Here is a 17,790-nt window from a genome sequence, read left to right as displayed (position 1 = left end):
ATCTCGGCTCACCGCAACCTCCGCCTCCCGGGTTCAAGCAATTCTCCTGCCCCAGCCTCCTGAGTCGCTGGGATTACAGGCACGCGCTACCATGCCCAGCTAATTTTTTTTTTTTTGTGTTTTTAGTAGAGACGGGGTTTCACCATGTTGACCAGGATGGTCTGGGATAACATTTTCTAACTGCTTATGTTAGCACATTAAAGTTGTATGATGTTTTATTTTCTCATAGGTGTAGGGAAAATTTATATACTGTAGATAAAACATTTTAGTAGCTTGATTTGGCATTTTCTAACAACACTAAAGATGTTTGTAGTCCTTGATCTAGCATTTCTATGTCTGGGAATCTATCCTGATAAATACTCATACATATGTGGAGTGATGTGTGTACAGGGATGTCCACGGTAATACTGTAATTGGAAAAATTAAGGCAAACAAAAAATTATCTGAATGTTTATATTAATAAGAAAATATTTCAATAAATTATGATATGACAGTCACCTAATACAAAAAATAGTTAAGGTATATGCATAGACAAGGAAATAAGTTTATAGTATACTGTTAAGTGAGAAAGACAAGGCATAATCTTAGGAGCAGTGAGCATACCTAGAACCCAGATCTTGGTTTTTAAATACCATTTCTCACCAAAGGAACTATAGCTTCTTGAAGCAGTGGCTGATTCCTGTACTGGGGTGGAATAGATTCAAGATGATTCTGGGACATTTTGTATTAGATGGTGAGGAAGTGCTCAAAAAGATTTTAGTGGGGGGAAAGGGGAGCAAAAGGACACAGCAGCATGCTTGAAGAGTCTCTCACTGGCCAAATTTGGGACAATTTAATCACCAAAATAAAGAAGGGGCCTAATGGATTAAAACCCACTGAATAAGAATCCGTGAATTTCTACATATCTTAAGCAGATTAATAAATACATAAAGGGGGATAAAACTACAACTCATCCTTACAGTAAATGCTGACTAATAGTATGTATAGGAAAAACGAGGCAGAATTACTTTTTGGGAGGCAAGAATCATGAATAGATGCTAAATCAATAGAGGGAAATCTGATGAGGATCAGGGCATTTATATAGTTTCAAAGTATCTCTCAAATTACTACAAAAGGAAAGATCGTAAGTATGTAGGGAAGAAACCACACAATATCTTTTTTTTTTTTTTTTTTTTTGAGACGGAGTTTCACTCTTGTTGCCCAGGCTGGAGTGCAGTGGTGCGATCTTGGCTCACTGCAACCTCTGCCTCCCAGGTTCAAGCCATTCTCCTGCCTCGGCCTCCCAAGTAGCTGGGATTATAGGATACCATGCCTGGCTAATTTTTTTGTATTTTTTCTTTTAGTAGAGACAGGGTTCATCACGTTGGCCAGGCTGTCCTGGAACTCCCGACCTCAGTAATCCACCCTCGTTGGTCTCCCAAAGTGCTGGGATTATAGGCCTGAGCCACTTTGCCCAGCCTTTTTTTTTTTTTTTAAATTAAATTATTATTATTATTATTTTTTGAGACAGAGCCTCACTCTGTTGCCCAGGCTGGAGTTCAGTGGCACAATCTCGGCTCACTGCAATCTCTGCCGCCTGAGGTCAAGCGATTCTCCTGCCTCAGCCTCCCAAGTAGCTGGAAATACAGGTGCCCGCTACCACACCTGGCTAATTTTTATATTTTTAGTAGAGATGGGGTTTCACCATCTTGGCCAGGATGGTCTTGAACCCTTGACCTCATGATCCACCTGCCTCGGCCTCCCGAAGTGCTGGGATTACAGGCATGAGCCACTGCGCCTGGCCTTAACTTTAATTTTATTTTACTGTAAGTTCTGAGATACGTGTGGAGAACATGCAGGTTTGTTACATATATATACATGTGTCATGGTGGTTTGCTGCACCTATCACGCTGTCATCTAGGTTTAAAGCCCCACATGCGTTAGGTATTTGTCCTAATGCTCTTCCTCTCCTTGCCCCTATGTTGACAGGCACCAGTGACCACACATCTTAACCAAGTGATTAAAGCTAACATCACCAGTAAGATTCCCCCAGATTTGTTGCTTTGAGGATGCATTTCTTATATAGTACCACATCCAAAATGTACAACCTGTGATAATCTAATTGTGAGAAAACCTCAGACAAACCCAAGTTGGAACCATTCTATAAAACAATTGGCCTATTTTCTTAAAAAATGTCAGTGGCATGAGAGATAGAGCAAAGATGAAGAACTGTTTCAGATTAAAGGAGATTAAAGAGACAGGGTAGCTAAATTGAAACTGTGACTTGTATTGGGGAAAAAAACTATATTTTTTTGAGACAGGGTCTTGCTCTGTTGCTCTGGTTGGAGCGCATTGGTTCAATTATGGCTCACTGCAGTCTTGACCTGCCAGACTTAAGTGATCCTCCTACTTCAGCCTCCTGAGTAGCTGTAACCACAGGTGTGTACCACCATGTCTGATTAATTTTTAAAATTTTTTATAGAGACTGGGTCTTGCTGTGTTGCCCATGCTGGTCTTGTACTCCTGGGCTCAAGGGATCCTTCTGCCATAGCCTCCTAAAGTGCTTGGATTACAGGCATGAGCCACTGTGCCCTGCCTTCATTACTGATTTTTGATTCAGTTGACAAATACAGAATATGAAGTATAGGTTAGATAATACTGGCTGGGTGCTATAGCTCACACCTGTGATCCCAGCACTTTGGAAGGCCGAGGTGGGCAGATTACAAGGTCGGGAGATTGAGACCATCCTGGTGAACGTGGTGAAACCCTGTCTCTACTAACATACAAAAAAATTAGCTGGGCATGGTGGTACGCATCTGTAGTCCCAGCTACTCAGGAGGCTGAGGGAGGGGAATTGCTTGAACTGGAAGGTGAAGTTTGCAGCAAGCTGAGATTGCCCCACAGCACTCCAGCCTGGCGACAGAGCAAGACTCCATCTCAAAAAAAAAAAAAAAACAACCCAAAACAAAAAAACTCTGATTTTGATTGCTGTGGTTAAGAGAATATTCTCATTTTTAATAAAGTTACACTGAAGTATCTTTTGAGAGATAAAGAGACATGGTGAATACAACCTACTCACAGGTGGTACAGAATGTTTCAGTAATGTACAAATAGAGTGTTATATACAAATATAAAAAAGGTATGGAAGGATACACATTAAAATCTTTTACTATATTGCTCAAAGTTTTGACAGTATATATTCAAGTAGTTTATAATACATCAGAAAGAAATTGTCTGGCCGGGCGCAGTGCTCACACCTGTAATACCAGCACTTTTGGTGACTGCGGGGGGCAGATTGCCTGAGCTCAGGAGTTTGAGACCAGCCTGGGCAACATGGTGAAACCCTGTCTATATAAAAATTAGAAAAATTAGCCAGCCATGGTGGCATGCACCTGTAATCCCAACTATTGAGGAAGCAGAGGCAGGAGAATTGCTTGAGCCTGGGAGATGGAGGTTGCAGTGGGCCAAGATTGTGCCTTTGTACTCCAGCCTGGGTGACAGCATGAGGCCTTGTCTCAAAAAAAAAAAAAAAAAAAAAAAAAAAAAAAAATAAACAAAAAAAAAAAAAAAAAAAAAAAAAAAAAAAAAAATTGTCACATATTTTTTGTTTTAACTTGTGATTTTTAATTTTGAGTTATTAAAATCATTAGTAGTTCCATTTGCTGGTTCATCTTTTGAGAGTGTAAGAAAATAATCTGTAAAAGTATGTTATTTGAACTTGAAACTTTATAAAGGCAAATTCTCTAAAAAAAAAAGTAATGCCACTGAGATGAGGTGAGGTGAGATGAGGTTGGAGTATTTTCCTTTTACAAAATCTTGTTTAAATTTTCATAAAGTATTTTTTGATTATAAATCTTCTTTTTTGCTTCTTTTTTGAGACAGGGGGTCTCTCTCTGTTGCCCAGGTTGGAGAGCAGTGATGTGATCATAGCTCACTGCAGCCTTGAACTCCTAGGCTCAAGTGATCCTCCTGCCTCAGCCTCCCAAGTATCTAGGACTCCAGACACATACCACCATACCTGGCTATTTTATTTTATTTAGAAGAATCTTTCTATGTTGTCCATACTGGTCTCTTAACTCCTGGGCTCAAGTGATCCTCTCATCTTGGCCTCCCAAAGTGCTGGGATTACAGGCATGAGCCACCATGCCTGCCCAATGTAAATTTTACTGACATCAGACATTTTTATAGTAAGTGTGTAAGCCATAAATTTGTGATTTGATGAATTATCATTACGTTGATAGACTTGGGTAATCAGTGCTGAGATCAAGGACGAGAATATTATCGCTATATAATGTAAAGTGCACAGGAAGAAACCCTTTCTCTTTACCAGTGCCCACTCTCCCTGGAGCACTTACTATCCTGACTTCTAACACCATAGATGAGTGTTGCTTGTTTTGAATTTCATACGAATAGAACCATACAGTGTGATTTGTTTTTGTGTGCCTAGCTTCTTTTGTGTTTACTTTGTTCTCATTGCTGAATCATACTCCATTATATGACTATACCAGATTTGCCTGTTATAGTACTGATAGATGTTTAGGTTATATCAGTTTTTTTGGCTTTCAGAAGCAGTGCAGCTATAAACATTCTTGAACATTCTTTTGGTGATAATATGTATTAATTTCTGTTGGCTATATTCTCAGAAGTGGAAATGCCAAACACTGTGAGGTTCTTCCATTAAGAATGAATCTGAATAGGTATGTTCAGTTCAAGTTGGCACTACAAAGCAGCCTTCCAAAGTGATCTTACTAATTTTATACTCCAGTGGTGTGTGAGTCTGTATCCTCACCATACTTGGTATTGACTACTAGTTTTTTTTTTTTTTTTTCCATTCTGGTAAATGTGTAGTATGCATTGTGATTTTAACTCCATTTCCCTGATGGCTGTTGAAGCTGAGCACCTCTTCATGTGCTTATTGGCCATTTGGATATGCTCTTTTGTGAAGTATCTAAGTCTTTTGCCCATTTTTGGTTTTTATTAATATGTAGGAATTTTAAAATATATTTTGGTTATGAGCCCTTTGTTGAATATAGTTATTACAAATATCTTCTCTCAGTGATTTACCTTTTACTTTCTTACAGGGTATTTTTTTTTTTTTTACAGCAGAAGTTCTTAAATTTATTGTAGACCTGTTTATAGTTGTTTTCCTTTATACTTAGTGGTGGTATATGTGTATGTATGTAGTTATGTTTAAGATATCTTTGCTCATGAGATTTTATTTCATTTTTGTATTTTTTTCTGGACTCAATATTAGATAATGTTACTTTATTCTAAAAAAAATCAATTTTCCTTCCCTTCCCCTATTTTCTCTCTCTACAGAGTGGGTATTAAGGACATTGCTGGTATCCATTTGCCAACAAATGTGAAATTTCAGAGTCTGGCTTATTCTTCTGTAGATACCGAAGAAACAACTGAACCTTATACAACTGAAAAGATGAATCAAGTTCCTGGAGGATATTTGGCTTTGACAGAGTGCTTTAAAATTATGACAGTAGATTTCAACAACCTTCAGGTGAAAAAGAATTCGGTTACTATTTTCAAGCATTAAATTTCATGCATTGTTTAAAATAATATATAGGACAGTCTTATTTTATGAGTTTGCATGAGATTCCACTTACTGTATGTAAAGAAAATGATTAAAGAGTAATTAGAATTTCTTGCTGGAATTATTCTCTTACTTACTTAATTTATTTTGAGACAGTGTCTTGCTCTGTCACCCAGGCTGGAGTGCAGTGATACCTACCATCTCAGCTCACTGCAGCATCAACCTCCTGTGTTCAAGCAGTCCTCCTGCCTCAGCCCCCAATTAGCTACAGGCATGTGCCACTGTGCCCGGCTAATTTTTGTATTTTTAGTAGAGACGGGGTTTTGCCACGTGGCCCAGGCTGGTCTTGAGCTCTGAACTCAAGTAGTCTGCTGACACTGGCCTCCCCAAGTGCTAGGATTACATGCATAGGAACCACCATACCCAACCTGCTTACTTTAAATACAGAGAACCTCTCCCCGCCCCCCCACCCCATTCTTAGGAGCTCTTAACATACTGCCATACAATTATAATTATCCTTGTGTTATGCAGATGAGGAAATTGTTGCTCACATTAAATAATTTCCCCCCAAGTTATTCAGCATGTGAATACAGGGGCAGGAATTCTAACGTAGGTCTTTCTGACTTTTCTCTGTATCATGCTGCCATTTCAAATTAACAAAATGAACAATAATCCAAATCTCTAGGTTATATGTGTATTGTGGTGACCAGCCTTTATGGTTTGCCAAGGACCGAAATGGGTTCCAAGACTTGGGACTTTCTGTTTTGAAACCAATACAGTCCTAGGAAAAGCAAGAGAAGTTGATTACCCTGGTGTGTATATGTGTGTGTTGGTGAATGGTGTGAGGATGTTCTATATAAGGAAAGTGCCCAAAGAAATTGGAAAGGTTACATGGAATTCTCTAAAGGTCTTTAATAGGTAAAGTTAAATGTCCAAGTACGTAAATGTCATAAGTGAAACCTGTTTGGAGATAGAAGACTTTGTGAGGGTAATTTTAGCCTAATTTGTTTTTTTTTTTTTTTTGAGACAAAGTTTTGCTCTTGTTGCCCAGGCTGGAGTGCAATGGTGTGATCTTGGCTTACAGCAACCTCTGCCTCCCAGGTTCAAGAGATTCTCTTGCCTCAGCCTCCTGAGTAGCTGGGATTATAGGCACCTGCTACCACGAGTGGCTAATTTTAGTAGAGACAGGGTTTCACCATGTTAGCCAGGCTGGTCTCCAACTTTTAACTTCAGGTGATCCACCTGCCTTGGCCTCCTAAGGTGCTGGGATTATAGGTGTGAGCCACCTCGCCTGGCTAGCCTAAGATTTTCATAATTTAATAGAAGCTTTCATTTATTATTTGTTACAACATTGTTCTTGAGGTGATCTGGAACTAATTTAACAATTTGGCCTTGCTTACTGAGGCTGAGCTTTCTGAGCTTCAAGAGCATTCCTTACCTGTTCTGACTTTCAATGGCAAGTAACATGTTTGTAGCTGCCAGTTACCCCTAAAATATCCTTTTATTATTTTAAGGGCTTTTAAAATTTTAATTTTTCTTATCCACACACACAAATCTTATTAAGGTTTTAATTCCAAAAGTCATGCCTACCTGTTTAATACTTTCAAGCAATATAGGATAGAAAGGAAAAAGTCCTAGTATTTTTCTTACTTTTTTTTTAGATGGAGCCTTGCTGTATCATCAGGCTGGGGTGCAATGGCATGATCTTAGCTCACTGCAGCCTCCACCTCCTGGTTCAAGCGATTCCCCTGCCTCAGCCTTCAGAGTAGTTGGGACTACAGGTGCACACCACCATGCGTGGCTAATTTTTTTGTATTTTAGTAGAGAGTTTCACCCTGTTGGCCAGGTTGGTCGTGATCTCCTGACCTTATGATCCGCTTGCCTTGGCCTTCCAAAGTGCTGGAATTACTGGCATGAGCCACCATGCCCAGCCATTTTTCTTCTTGTTTAAAATCTTAACCCTTCTTTTGCCAGGTCACTAGTTTGAAATGTATCTTTCCAGATTTGCTTTTCTATTCTTACACATACACACGCGTGCGCGCGCGCGCACACACACACACACACACTCACTCTCCTCTCTCTCTCTCCTCGCCACTTCCTTTCTTTCCCTGCCCCCCCACCCCCCTCTATTTTTTAAACAAAACAATCCCCACTACTTTGTCACTTAACCTTTTTCATTCAACAATATGTTGTGGACTAATTTCCATATCAGCAATATATATCTGCCTCTTTCTTTTTAATAATAGCTGCATGGTATTCCAGTAAAATAGGTCAGAGCTTCCCAACCAGTATGCCTTACATGGTTATAGGTGTGCCAAGATACTGAGTCCCCAAGGGAGCTGGGCAGGACTGAGAACTCCAGAGATGGACAATGGTAAGACATTGAGGTATGAACATATGAAATGTATAAAACCCTTTCATTTCTTTTACATTTTTCTCAGGAATTAAAAAGTCTTGCAACTAAAAAGCCTGATAAGATTGGTATTCCTGTTATTAAAGAAGGCACACTAGATGCTATTATGGTTTGGTTTGTGCTCCAGCTTGATGATGAACATAGTTTATCCACCAGTCCTAGTGAGGAAACATGTTGGGAACAGGCTGTCTACCCTGTTCAAGACCTGGCAGGTAAGTCTTGTCAAATTTTTTTTTTTTAAAACCTCTTGCTTTAATCTTCTAAGTATTTGAGTCAGTGGCAAAAAAAAAAAAAATAATAATAATAATAATAAATAAAATAAATAAATAAAAACTCTGCTGCATAGCACTCCAAAAGCCTATCATTAAATTATTTCTTCGGCTCTGATTTTTCTGGTTGCCAGTAGATGAAAGAAATCCTCCTCCATTATTTCATGGAAAGTAGTGAAAAGTATTGCTTTTAGTGCAGAAGTTCTTACTCCTTAGAGAAGCTGAGGATATCTGTGGAGCCCCGGATCAAAAAAAAAAAAGTACATACTCATAAAAGCACAAAATTTTTCAGTTTTAGAGAGTTCATGGATCTGGTATTAAAGATTTTTTTTTTTAGTAGGAATATTTTTTACAGTGATGTGATGGGTTTCAGTAAGTTTAAAGCAGATGAATTATATAGAAAAACTGCCCTTTTTAGGCTGGGTATGGTGGCTGACATCTGTAACCCCAGTACTTTGGGAGGCCCAGGTAGGACTGCTTGAGGCCAGGAGTTTGAGACCAGCCTGGGCAACATAGCAAGACCTCATTTCTACAAAATAATAATAATAATAATAATAAATTACCAGGGCATGGTGGCAAGTGCTTGTAGTCCAAGAAAGATTCCTTGAGTCTAGGAGGTTGAGGTTGCAGTGAGCCAAGATTGTAACACTGAACTCTAGCCTGGGCAATAGAGCAGTGTTGCCCACACACACACGTGCCTGTGTGCACACACAGAAAAACTCTACCTTTCTTAAACTGAAAGTTAATACATCTATTTCTGTTTAGTTTCTTAATCAAGGATCTAATTTGGCAAGGTCATAAAGGCCTGGAGTTAGTATATTGTTTTGACTAGTATGTTGTTTTTGGAGTCAGGTAGATTTGGATTCAGTTCTTGTCTCTGTTACTTACAGATTCCTTCCTGGTCATCCTTGCCAGTTGTTTTTTAGAGTTTTTGTTGTATCATATATAAAAATGGGACAATACCATTTATCTTGCCGCACTCTTATAGGGATTATTAGAGATAGTGGGTATAAAATGCCTACCACAGGGACTGGCACTCAGTAAATGACAGTTTTTACTTGTGTTTGTTTTAATTCTCTTATACCTGTAGTAACTTAGACAGATGGCCTTTTGTTTTTAATCCTTAGAGAAAGGACATTTACATGTTTAAACATAAGAATAGCAATCTGTGGCTGGGCTTAGTGGCTCACGCCTGTAATACCAGCACTTTGGGATCCTCCTGCTGAGGTAGGAGGATTGCTGGCGTTCAGGAGCTTAAGACCAGTCTGGTCTCTACTAAAAATTAAAAAAAATTCAGGCATGGTGGCAAGCGCCTGTAGTCCCAGCTAGTCAGGAGGGTGAGGTTGAAAGATAGCTTGATCCCTGAGATTGAGGCCACAGGGATCATACCACTGCACTCCAGCCTGGGCAACAGAGCAAGACACTGTCTCCAAAAAAAACCAAAAAACAAACAAAATAGAGTAACAACTTGTATTTTCAACTGGTACCAGGGCTAATGACAAGGAATTGTGATTATACATTTATACGTTTATATTGAAAAATGTTACTATGTGTAGGCCAGACACAGTGGCTCACTCCTATTATCCCAACACATTGGAAGGCTAAGGCAAGAGGATCACTTGAACCCAGGAGTTCAAGACCAGCCTGAATAAAATAGCAAGACCTCATCTCTATTAAAAAAAAAAAAAAATTAGTTGGGTGTGGTGGCATGCATCCATAGTCCCAGACTTGGGAGGCTGAGGCAGGAGGATCGCTCGAACCCAGGAGATGGAGGCTGCAGGGGGCCATGTTATGCCACTGCATCCCAGCCTGGGTGACAAAGTGAGACCTCTTCTCAAAAGACAAAACAAAACAAAAGTTCTCCCACATATGAAAGGAGTATGATATGGTCTTTATTGTAAGCCTTAGTTCTTCCTTATACTTTCAAGTTCCTAGACATGCAATAGTGTCTAAAATACAGATAAGAAGTATTACTGATATGATTCTGTTGAATGTTATCTTGTTCCTTTGGAAATTTCTTTTAGTGAAAAGAATGTCCCTTTAAAGTGAGGTTTGATATTTATCCCCGAATTTTATCTTTGTTATCTTTGGTGGAGTACTGTTCCCTGCAGTACTCCACCAAACCCCCAAATTGGGGATATGGAGAGACCTAGTGATTGCAGTAAAAACACTGTCATACTGATAGCCTTAGGGTCAATAATGGGGCTCTTGAATGTCTCCATTATGCTGCTGGTTAATTGAGTCTTCAGACTTCACTTTCTCCTTAAGTAAAGCTGGTAGAGTTTTCCTAGGTTTTTTTTTTTTTTTTTTTTGTATATGAAATGAATATTTGTAATTCTTTCTATAGTGATTTAAAGAATGAGAGGTTAAATAGAGGATGGAGATGTTTATGTGATCCTCAGGCTTATAAGCACTCCTTATTAATTTTTTTCTTTCTTTCTATTTAATGAAGACTATGGGATAAAGCCTGGAGACCATGTGATGATGGAAGTGTCTTGTCAAGACTGTTACTTAAGAATCCAGAGTATTAGTGTCTTGGGTTTGGAATGTGAAATGGATGTTGCAAAAAGTTTTACCCAGAATAAAGACTTGTTATCATTAGGAAATGAGGCTGAACTTTGTAGTGCCCTCGCCAACCTTCAGACCAGTAAACCAGATGCTGTAGAGCAGACGTGTGTTTTGGAATCTACAGAAATTGCTTTGCTAAACAACATTCCATATCATGAAGGCTTTAAAATGGCAATGAGGAAAGTTTTGTCTTCACTGACTCCAGAGAAACCGTGTCAGACCATAGACACTCACTGTCAGAATAATGAGACGAGCTCTGGAACTGGGCAGAGTAATACTGTACAGAGCATCCTTGAACCTTTCTATGTGTTAGATGTGTCTGAAGGCTTCTCTATTCTGCCTATTATTGCTGGCACACTTGGGCATGTTAAACCATACAGTTCTGTGGAGAAAGACCAGCATCGGATTGCTCTGGACCTCATATCTGAAGCCAATCACTTTCCTAAAGAAACACTTGAGTTTTGGCTGAGACATGTGGAGGATGAATCTGCTATGTTACAAAGGCCAAAATCAGACAAGTTATGGAGCATAATTATATTGGATGTCATTGAGCCATCTGGGCTCATTCAGCAGGAAATAATGGAAAAAGCTGCAATATCCAGGTAAAACACAAAATAATAATTTCTGGCTTTTTTTTTTTTTTTGAGCTCAAATTTTATGTAAATTCCTTAAGTTCTTTAATGGCATAACTGTAAAAATAAGATGATTGTATGCTCCTCAAGCGTTATTTTTCAGGATCTGTGACTTCATTTGATTCTAAAATCATCCCAGGTATGGCCAGTGGGAGCTCCTTTAAATGAACTACTATGTCTTTTTGACACGTTCCCATAATTCTTTGAGCATGTTCTTTCTTTGGTGCAACCAGATGTTTTATTTCCATCTTGAATTTTTGTCTGCCCCAAGCTTAGAGTCTTAGAATCAGTCTTTCTCTAAGGGACTCTGGTTCCTTTTAGTGGAGAACTATATTTTGAAACCAAGTTCTTTTTTTCTTTAGATGGAGTTTCGTTCTTGCTGCCCAGGCTGGTGTGTAATGGTGTGATCTTGGCTCACTGCAGCCTCCGCCTTCTGGGTTCAAGCGATCCTCCTGCCTCAGCTTCCCAAGTAGCTGGGATTACAGGGGTGCATCACAATGCTCAGCTAATTTTGTATTTTTAGTAGAGACAGGGCTTCACCATGTTGGTCAGGCTGTTCTTGAACTCCTGACTTCAAGTGATCCACCCCCCCGTTGGCCTCCCAAAGTGCTGGGATTACAGGCATGAGCCACCATGCCCAGCTGAAACCAAGATCTTGATGAATAGGTATGTATACTCATTGCTACTGGTCATTGCTTTTAGGCCCTCTGAATTGAGAAAGCTAGGAAGAGGATATGTGTGTTTTGTGTGTGTGTACACAGGCGTGGATCCATATACACATGTGCACAATCATACACATACAGGTATTTTTTATTTCTGTATCTATTTATCTATATAAAACTATGAGTGAATACTGATACTTTCAGTTCTAATCCACTACCACATGGTACATTGCAGTGTTCCCTTTTTTCATATTTGTATTATTTCTCCGGCAGTAAAAGCCTGACTCTCACTAACGTAATATACTTACTCATTTGCTCATAGGGAGAATGCACATAACATTGTTTCAAACTTGCTAACACACACTGCTGTGGAAAGCAAATCTACCAACCAGAGTTCAGTATTAATTTATAGATTTTTTTTTTTTCTTTAGACACAGAGTAGGATGGAATAGGGTTTAGAGGGGGGTTGGGGTGGTTCTCACTGTGCTGCCCAGGCTGGTCTTGAACTCCTGGGCTCAAGTGATTTTTCCATTTCAGCCTTCTGAATAGCTAGGGTTTTAGGCATATGCCACTGCTTATAGGTTCACAGGTTTTAAAATACACATACTGATGAAATCCTATGTTTACAATTTGTAAGTTTTGATAATTGAGTGATTTTTTTTTTTTTTTGAGACAGAGTCTCACCCTGTCGCCCAGGCAATGGCACGATCTTGGCTGCGTGATTTCTGTCAGAAAGTTTGTTTTTGAAATTGCCTTCATAACAATATGTTGATTAGAAGAAACAGCAGTGGCAAAGGTGTTTTTTAATTTATTTGTTATTTTTCATTTTCTGGTAAATAGCCAGAAGTTTTGTGGAGGCCTCTTGTCTTTTTTTTTAAATTAATTAAATTAGAAAGTAAAGGAATTCTTAAATTAGTACCAAAGTTATATTTCAGACATGTTTTGAATAATGGACCATTTTGGGGATCTTCTTTTGTTTTTGTTTTTGTAGTTGCACTATGACTGTTGAGAATGATGACACGTGAATTTGCAAATTCTGTGTGTGCCAAAAAATTCAGTATAATCACTTTATAGCCACATTTTATTTTATTAAAAATTGTTTTGAAATTATGATAAAATATGCCTAAAATTTGCTCTTAGCTGTTTTTCACTTCATCAGTGTGAAGTATATTCACATTGTTATGTAAAAATATCTCCAGAACTCTTTCATATTGTAAAATACTCTATACTCAATAAATGACAGTTTCCTATATGCTCCTCCCACCCTGGCTCCTGGTATCCAGCAGTCTACTTTCTATTTCTATGAGTTTAACTAACTCTTGAGACCTCAAACAAGTGAAATCATACAATAGTTTTTCTTTTTCTGACTGGCTTATTTCACTTAGCATAATAATGTCTTCAAGGTTCATCCATGTTGTAGTATGTGTCAGAATTTCTTAATGAATAGTGATGAGGAGCATCCTTTCATGTGCTTTTTGGCCATTTGTACATATTTTGGAGAAATATCTGTTCAGGTCTTGCCCTTTATTTATTTATTTATTAATTATTATTATTATTATTTTTAGCCAGAGTTCTTTTGGCTATTGCCCATTTTTAACAGGGTTATTTTGTTATTGAGTTGTAGGAGTTCTTTCTGTATTCTGGATATTAACCTTTGACATGTGATTTGTAAATATTTTTTCCGCACTTCACAGGTTGCCTTTTCACTCTTGATCATTTATTTTGATGTGCAGAAGTTTTAAAGTTTGATTTAGTCCTATTTGTTTACTTTTGCTTTGGTTGCAAAATAACTTTTGATAGCATATCCAAGAAATCATTGCCGAATCCATTGTTCTCCAGCTATTCTCTTATATTTTCTTCAGAAGTTTTATAGTTTTAGGACTTACATTTAGTCATTCAATCCATTTTGAGTTAATTTTTGTATATAGTGTATACAAAAACATACATATTTTTGTATATTTCAGAAAACATATTTCAGATTTGTTTTCTGAACGTAATTTTTGGGTTTATTTATGGGCTCTTGTTTCTGTTCCATTGGTCTGTATGTCTTTATGCCAGTACCATGCCACAGTCTTGATTACTGTTACTTTGTAGTTTGTTTAAGGTCAGGAAGTGGGAGGCCTCCAACTTTGTTCTTTTTCAAGACTGTCTTGGCAGTTTGGAGTTCTTTGAGATTCCATATAAATTTTAGGGTAATTTTTTCTGTTTCTGCCAAAAACACTGTTGGGGTTGATAGGGATTGCAGGTGTTCCAGTCCATGAACACAGAGTGCCTTTCCATTCACCTGTGTCTTTAAATTTTTTTTTTTTAAGCAATGTTTTGCAGTTTTCAGTGTACAAGTAAGCCTTCCGCCTTTTTGGTTAGGTTTGTTCCTAAGTATTTTATTTTTTTAGATGTTATTATAAATGGATGTTTTTCTTAATTTTCTATTTAGCTTGGCCTTTGTTAGTACATGCAAATGCAGCTGATTTTTGCATATTTGTGTTCCATAATTTTGCTGAAGTCATTTATGAGTTGTAACAAGTTTTCGTTGTTGTTTCTCTTTAGGGTTTTCTATATATGACATATCTTCTATGAATAGAGATAATTATACTTCCTTTCCAATTTGAATACATTTTTTTTTTCTTGTTTAATTTCTGTGGTCAGTACTTTCACTACTATGTTGAACAGAAGTGTGGAAAGAGAAGGCATCTTTCCCTTGTACCTGATCTTAGGAGAAAAGCTGTCAGTCTTTAAGTGTGCTAAGGTTAACATGTGTCACTGGTGGGCTTTTCATATGTGGCTTTTATTATGTTGAAGTAGTTTCCTTCTATTCCAAGTTTGTTGAATCTTTTATCATGAAAGTGGGTTGATTATTGTCAAATGCTTTTTCTGCATCCATTGAGATGATCATGTGGTTTTCATTCTGTTAATGTAATGTATTATATTAATTGATTGTTTAGTAGACTTCTCCGCCATCTAGTCCCTTTCTTCATGGGGAAGATTTTGGTGTTTTTGTTTTCATTGGGAGGTGTTCTGTTTTGTTTTTTGACAGGGGCTTGCTCTGTTGTCCAGGCTGGAGTGCAGCGGCGTAATGATGGCTCACTGCAGCCTCTACCTCCCGGGCTCATGTGATCCTCCCATTTCACCCTCCTCAGTAGTTGAGACTACAGGCATGTACCACCATGCCCAGCTAATTTTAAAATTTTTTTTTGCAGAGTCAGGGTCTCACTATGTTGCCTGGGCTAGTCTTGAACTTCTGGGCATTAGTGATCCTCCTGCCTTGGCTTCCCAAAGTGCTAGAATTACTGGAGTCAGCCACAACACACAGCCTCATTGGGAGGTTTTTGATTACTGCTTCAATCTCCTTACAAGTTATAGTCCTGTTTAGGTTAAATTTTTTTTTTTTTAATTTAGTCTAAGTAAGTTGTATGTTTCTAGGAATTTATTCATTTCTGAGTTTTCCAATTTCTTGGCATGTCATTGTGCATAGTATTCTCTTATGATCCTTTTTCAGTTTTATAGCATCAGTTGTACTGTCTTCTTGTATCTAATTTTAATTATTTGAGTCTTCCTTCTTTTTTCTTAGTCTTGGTTTTATTAGTTTTTTAATTTGTTTTTGTATTTTTTAGAGACAGGGTCTCACTCTGTCACTGAGGCTGAATAGCAGTGGTGCGACCATAGCTCACTGCAGCCTTGGAACTCCTGGGCTGAAGTGATTCTCCTGCCTTAGCCTCCTGAATAGCTGGGACTACAGGTATGCACTGCAACACCCGGGTAGTTTTTTTTTTTTTTTTTTTTTTTGAGACCAAGTCTTGCTCTGCCACTCAGGTTGGAGTGCGGTGGTGTGATTTTGGCTCACTGCAACCTCCACCTCCTGGGTTCAAGTGATTCTCGTGTCTCAGCCTCCTGAGTAGTGGGATTACAGGCACCCACTACCTCACCTGGCTAATTTTTATATTTTTGGTAGAAACAGGGTTTCACCATGTTGGCCAGGCTGGTCTCAAACTTGTGACTTCAACTGATCTGCCTGCCTTGGCCTCCCAAAGTACTGGGATTACAGGCGTGAGCCACCATGCCTGCGCCAGGCTAGTTTTTAAAAATTTTTTTTGGTAGAGACAGGGCTTCATTATGTTGGCTAGGCCTCAAGTGATTCCTCCTGCCTAGGCCTCCCAAAGTGCTGGGATTTCAGGCATGAGCCACTGCGTCTGGCCTGATTTGCCTGCTGTTTTTTGTTCTCTATTTCATTTATCTTTGTTTTGATCTTTATTATTTTGTTCCTTCTAGTAATTTTTAGTTTAGTTTGCTCTCTTTCTAGTTCCTTCAGGTATAAAAGTAGGTTGTTGGTTCGAAATCCTTTTTTTTTTTTTTTTTTTTTTTGAGATGGAGTCTCGCTCTGTTGCCAGGCTGGAGTACAGTGGCGTGATCTCAGCTCACTGCAACCTCCACCTCCTGAGTTCAAGCAATTCTCCTGCCTCAGCTTCCTGTCTGTAGCTGGGATTACAGACGTCCTCCCTCATGCCCAGCTCATTTTTGTATTTTAGAGGTGGGGCTTCACCATGCTGGTAGGATGGTCTTGATCTCCTGACCTCCTGATCTGCCTGCCTCGGCCTCCCAAAGTGCTGGGATTACAGGCGTGTGCCACTGCACCTGGCCTGAAATCTTTTTTTAAAATGAGTGTTTACTGTTATAAACTTTGCTCTTAGTACTTCTTCCACTGCATTTTGTAAGTTTTGGTATATTGTGTTTTCATTTTCATTTGTCTTCAGATATTTTCTTTGTGATTTCTTTGACCCATTAGTTGTCTTAAGGGTGAGTTTTAATTTTATTATTATTATTATTATTTGAGATAGAGTCTTACCGTGTTGCCCAGGTAGGTCTCAAACTCCTGGGCTCAAGTAATCCTCCTTGATCCTGCCTTAGCCTCAAAAGAAGCTGGGACTATAGGCATGCACCATCATGCTTGGCAAGAGTGAGTTTTTAAATGTGGATTTTCCTGTTTTCCCTCTGCTCTTGATTTCTAGTTTTCATTCCATTGTGGTTGGAGAAGATACTTTATATGTTTTTAGTCTTCCTAAATTTGATGGGACTTGTTTTGTGATCTCATATGTGGTGTGTTATAGAGGATGTTTCATGTGTGCTTGAGAAGTATGTATATTCTGCTTTTTTGGGTGGAGTGTTCTGTGTATGTCTGTTACATCCAGTTGGTCTATAGTGTTGTTCATATCTTCTTTTTCCTTATTGATCTGTCTGCTTTTTCTATTTATAACTGAAAGTGGGTTATTGACGTTTCCTACTATTATTGTATTGCTGTTTCTCCCTTCACTTCTGTCGGTGTTTGGCTTTTATATTTGTGAGTGCTAATGTTAGGTGCATATATATATATATTGATAAGTTTTACATCTTTCTGATAATTGATCCTTTTGTTGTCATATGATGTTATGTTTCCTTTGACAGTTTTTGTCTTAAGGTCTTTTTTTTGTGTTATAAATATGGGCATCCTGTGCATTTTTGGTTGCTGTTTGCATGGAATATCTTTCTAACCTTTTACTTTCTGCTATGTGTGTCCTTAGATCTGAAGTGAGTCACTTGTAGACAGCATGTCTTTGCATCTGGTTTTAAAAAAATCTGTTCAGTAAATCTGTATCATTTAATTGGGGAGTTTAACCATTTGCATTTAAAGTAATTATTAATAGGGAATGTACTGTTGCTGTTTTGTTAATTTTTTTTTTTTTTTTTTTTT

The 17,790-nt window shown here is 38.3% G+C and overlaps 1 protein-coding gene across 3 annotated transcripts in view; it reads left to right on the top strand.

Annotated features, from left to right (window-relative positions):
• Positions 1–17,790, top strand: part of PRMT9 (protein arginine methyltransferase 9) — a 47,378-nt gene that overhangs the window by 16,670 nt on the left and 12,918 nt on the right. For all 3 annotated transcript variants that reach the window (XM_017534914.2, XM_037740649.1, XM_037740652.1), the window contains 3 exons: positions 5,299–5,491; positions 7,966–8,149; positions 10,659–11,376. In XM_017534914.2, the coding sequence (XP_017390403.1) occupies positions 5,299–5,491; positions 7,966–8,149; positions 10,659–11,376 (1,095 nt within the window). The remainder of the gene's footprint in view (positions 1–5,298; positions 5,492–7,965; positions 8,150–10,658; positions 11,377–17,790) is intronic.

The sequence above is a fragment of the Cebus imitator genome, unplaced genomic scaffold (assembly GCF_001604975.1).
Source record: "Cebus imitator isolate Cc_AM_T3 unplaced genomic scaffold, Cebus_imitator-1.0 Scaffold4, whole genome shotgun sequence".
In the NCBI taxonomy this organism is placed as follows: Eukaryota; Metazoa; Chordata; class Mammalia; order Primates; family Cebidae; genus Cebus; species Cebus imitator.
This window is presented reverse-complemented; position numbering and strand designations above follow the sequence as displayed.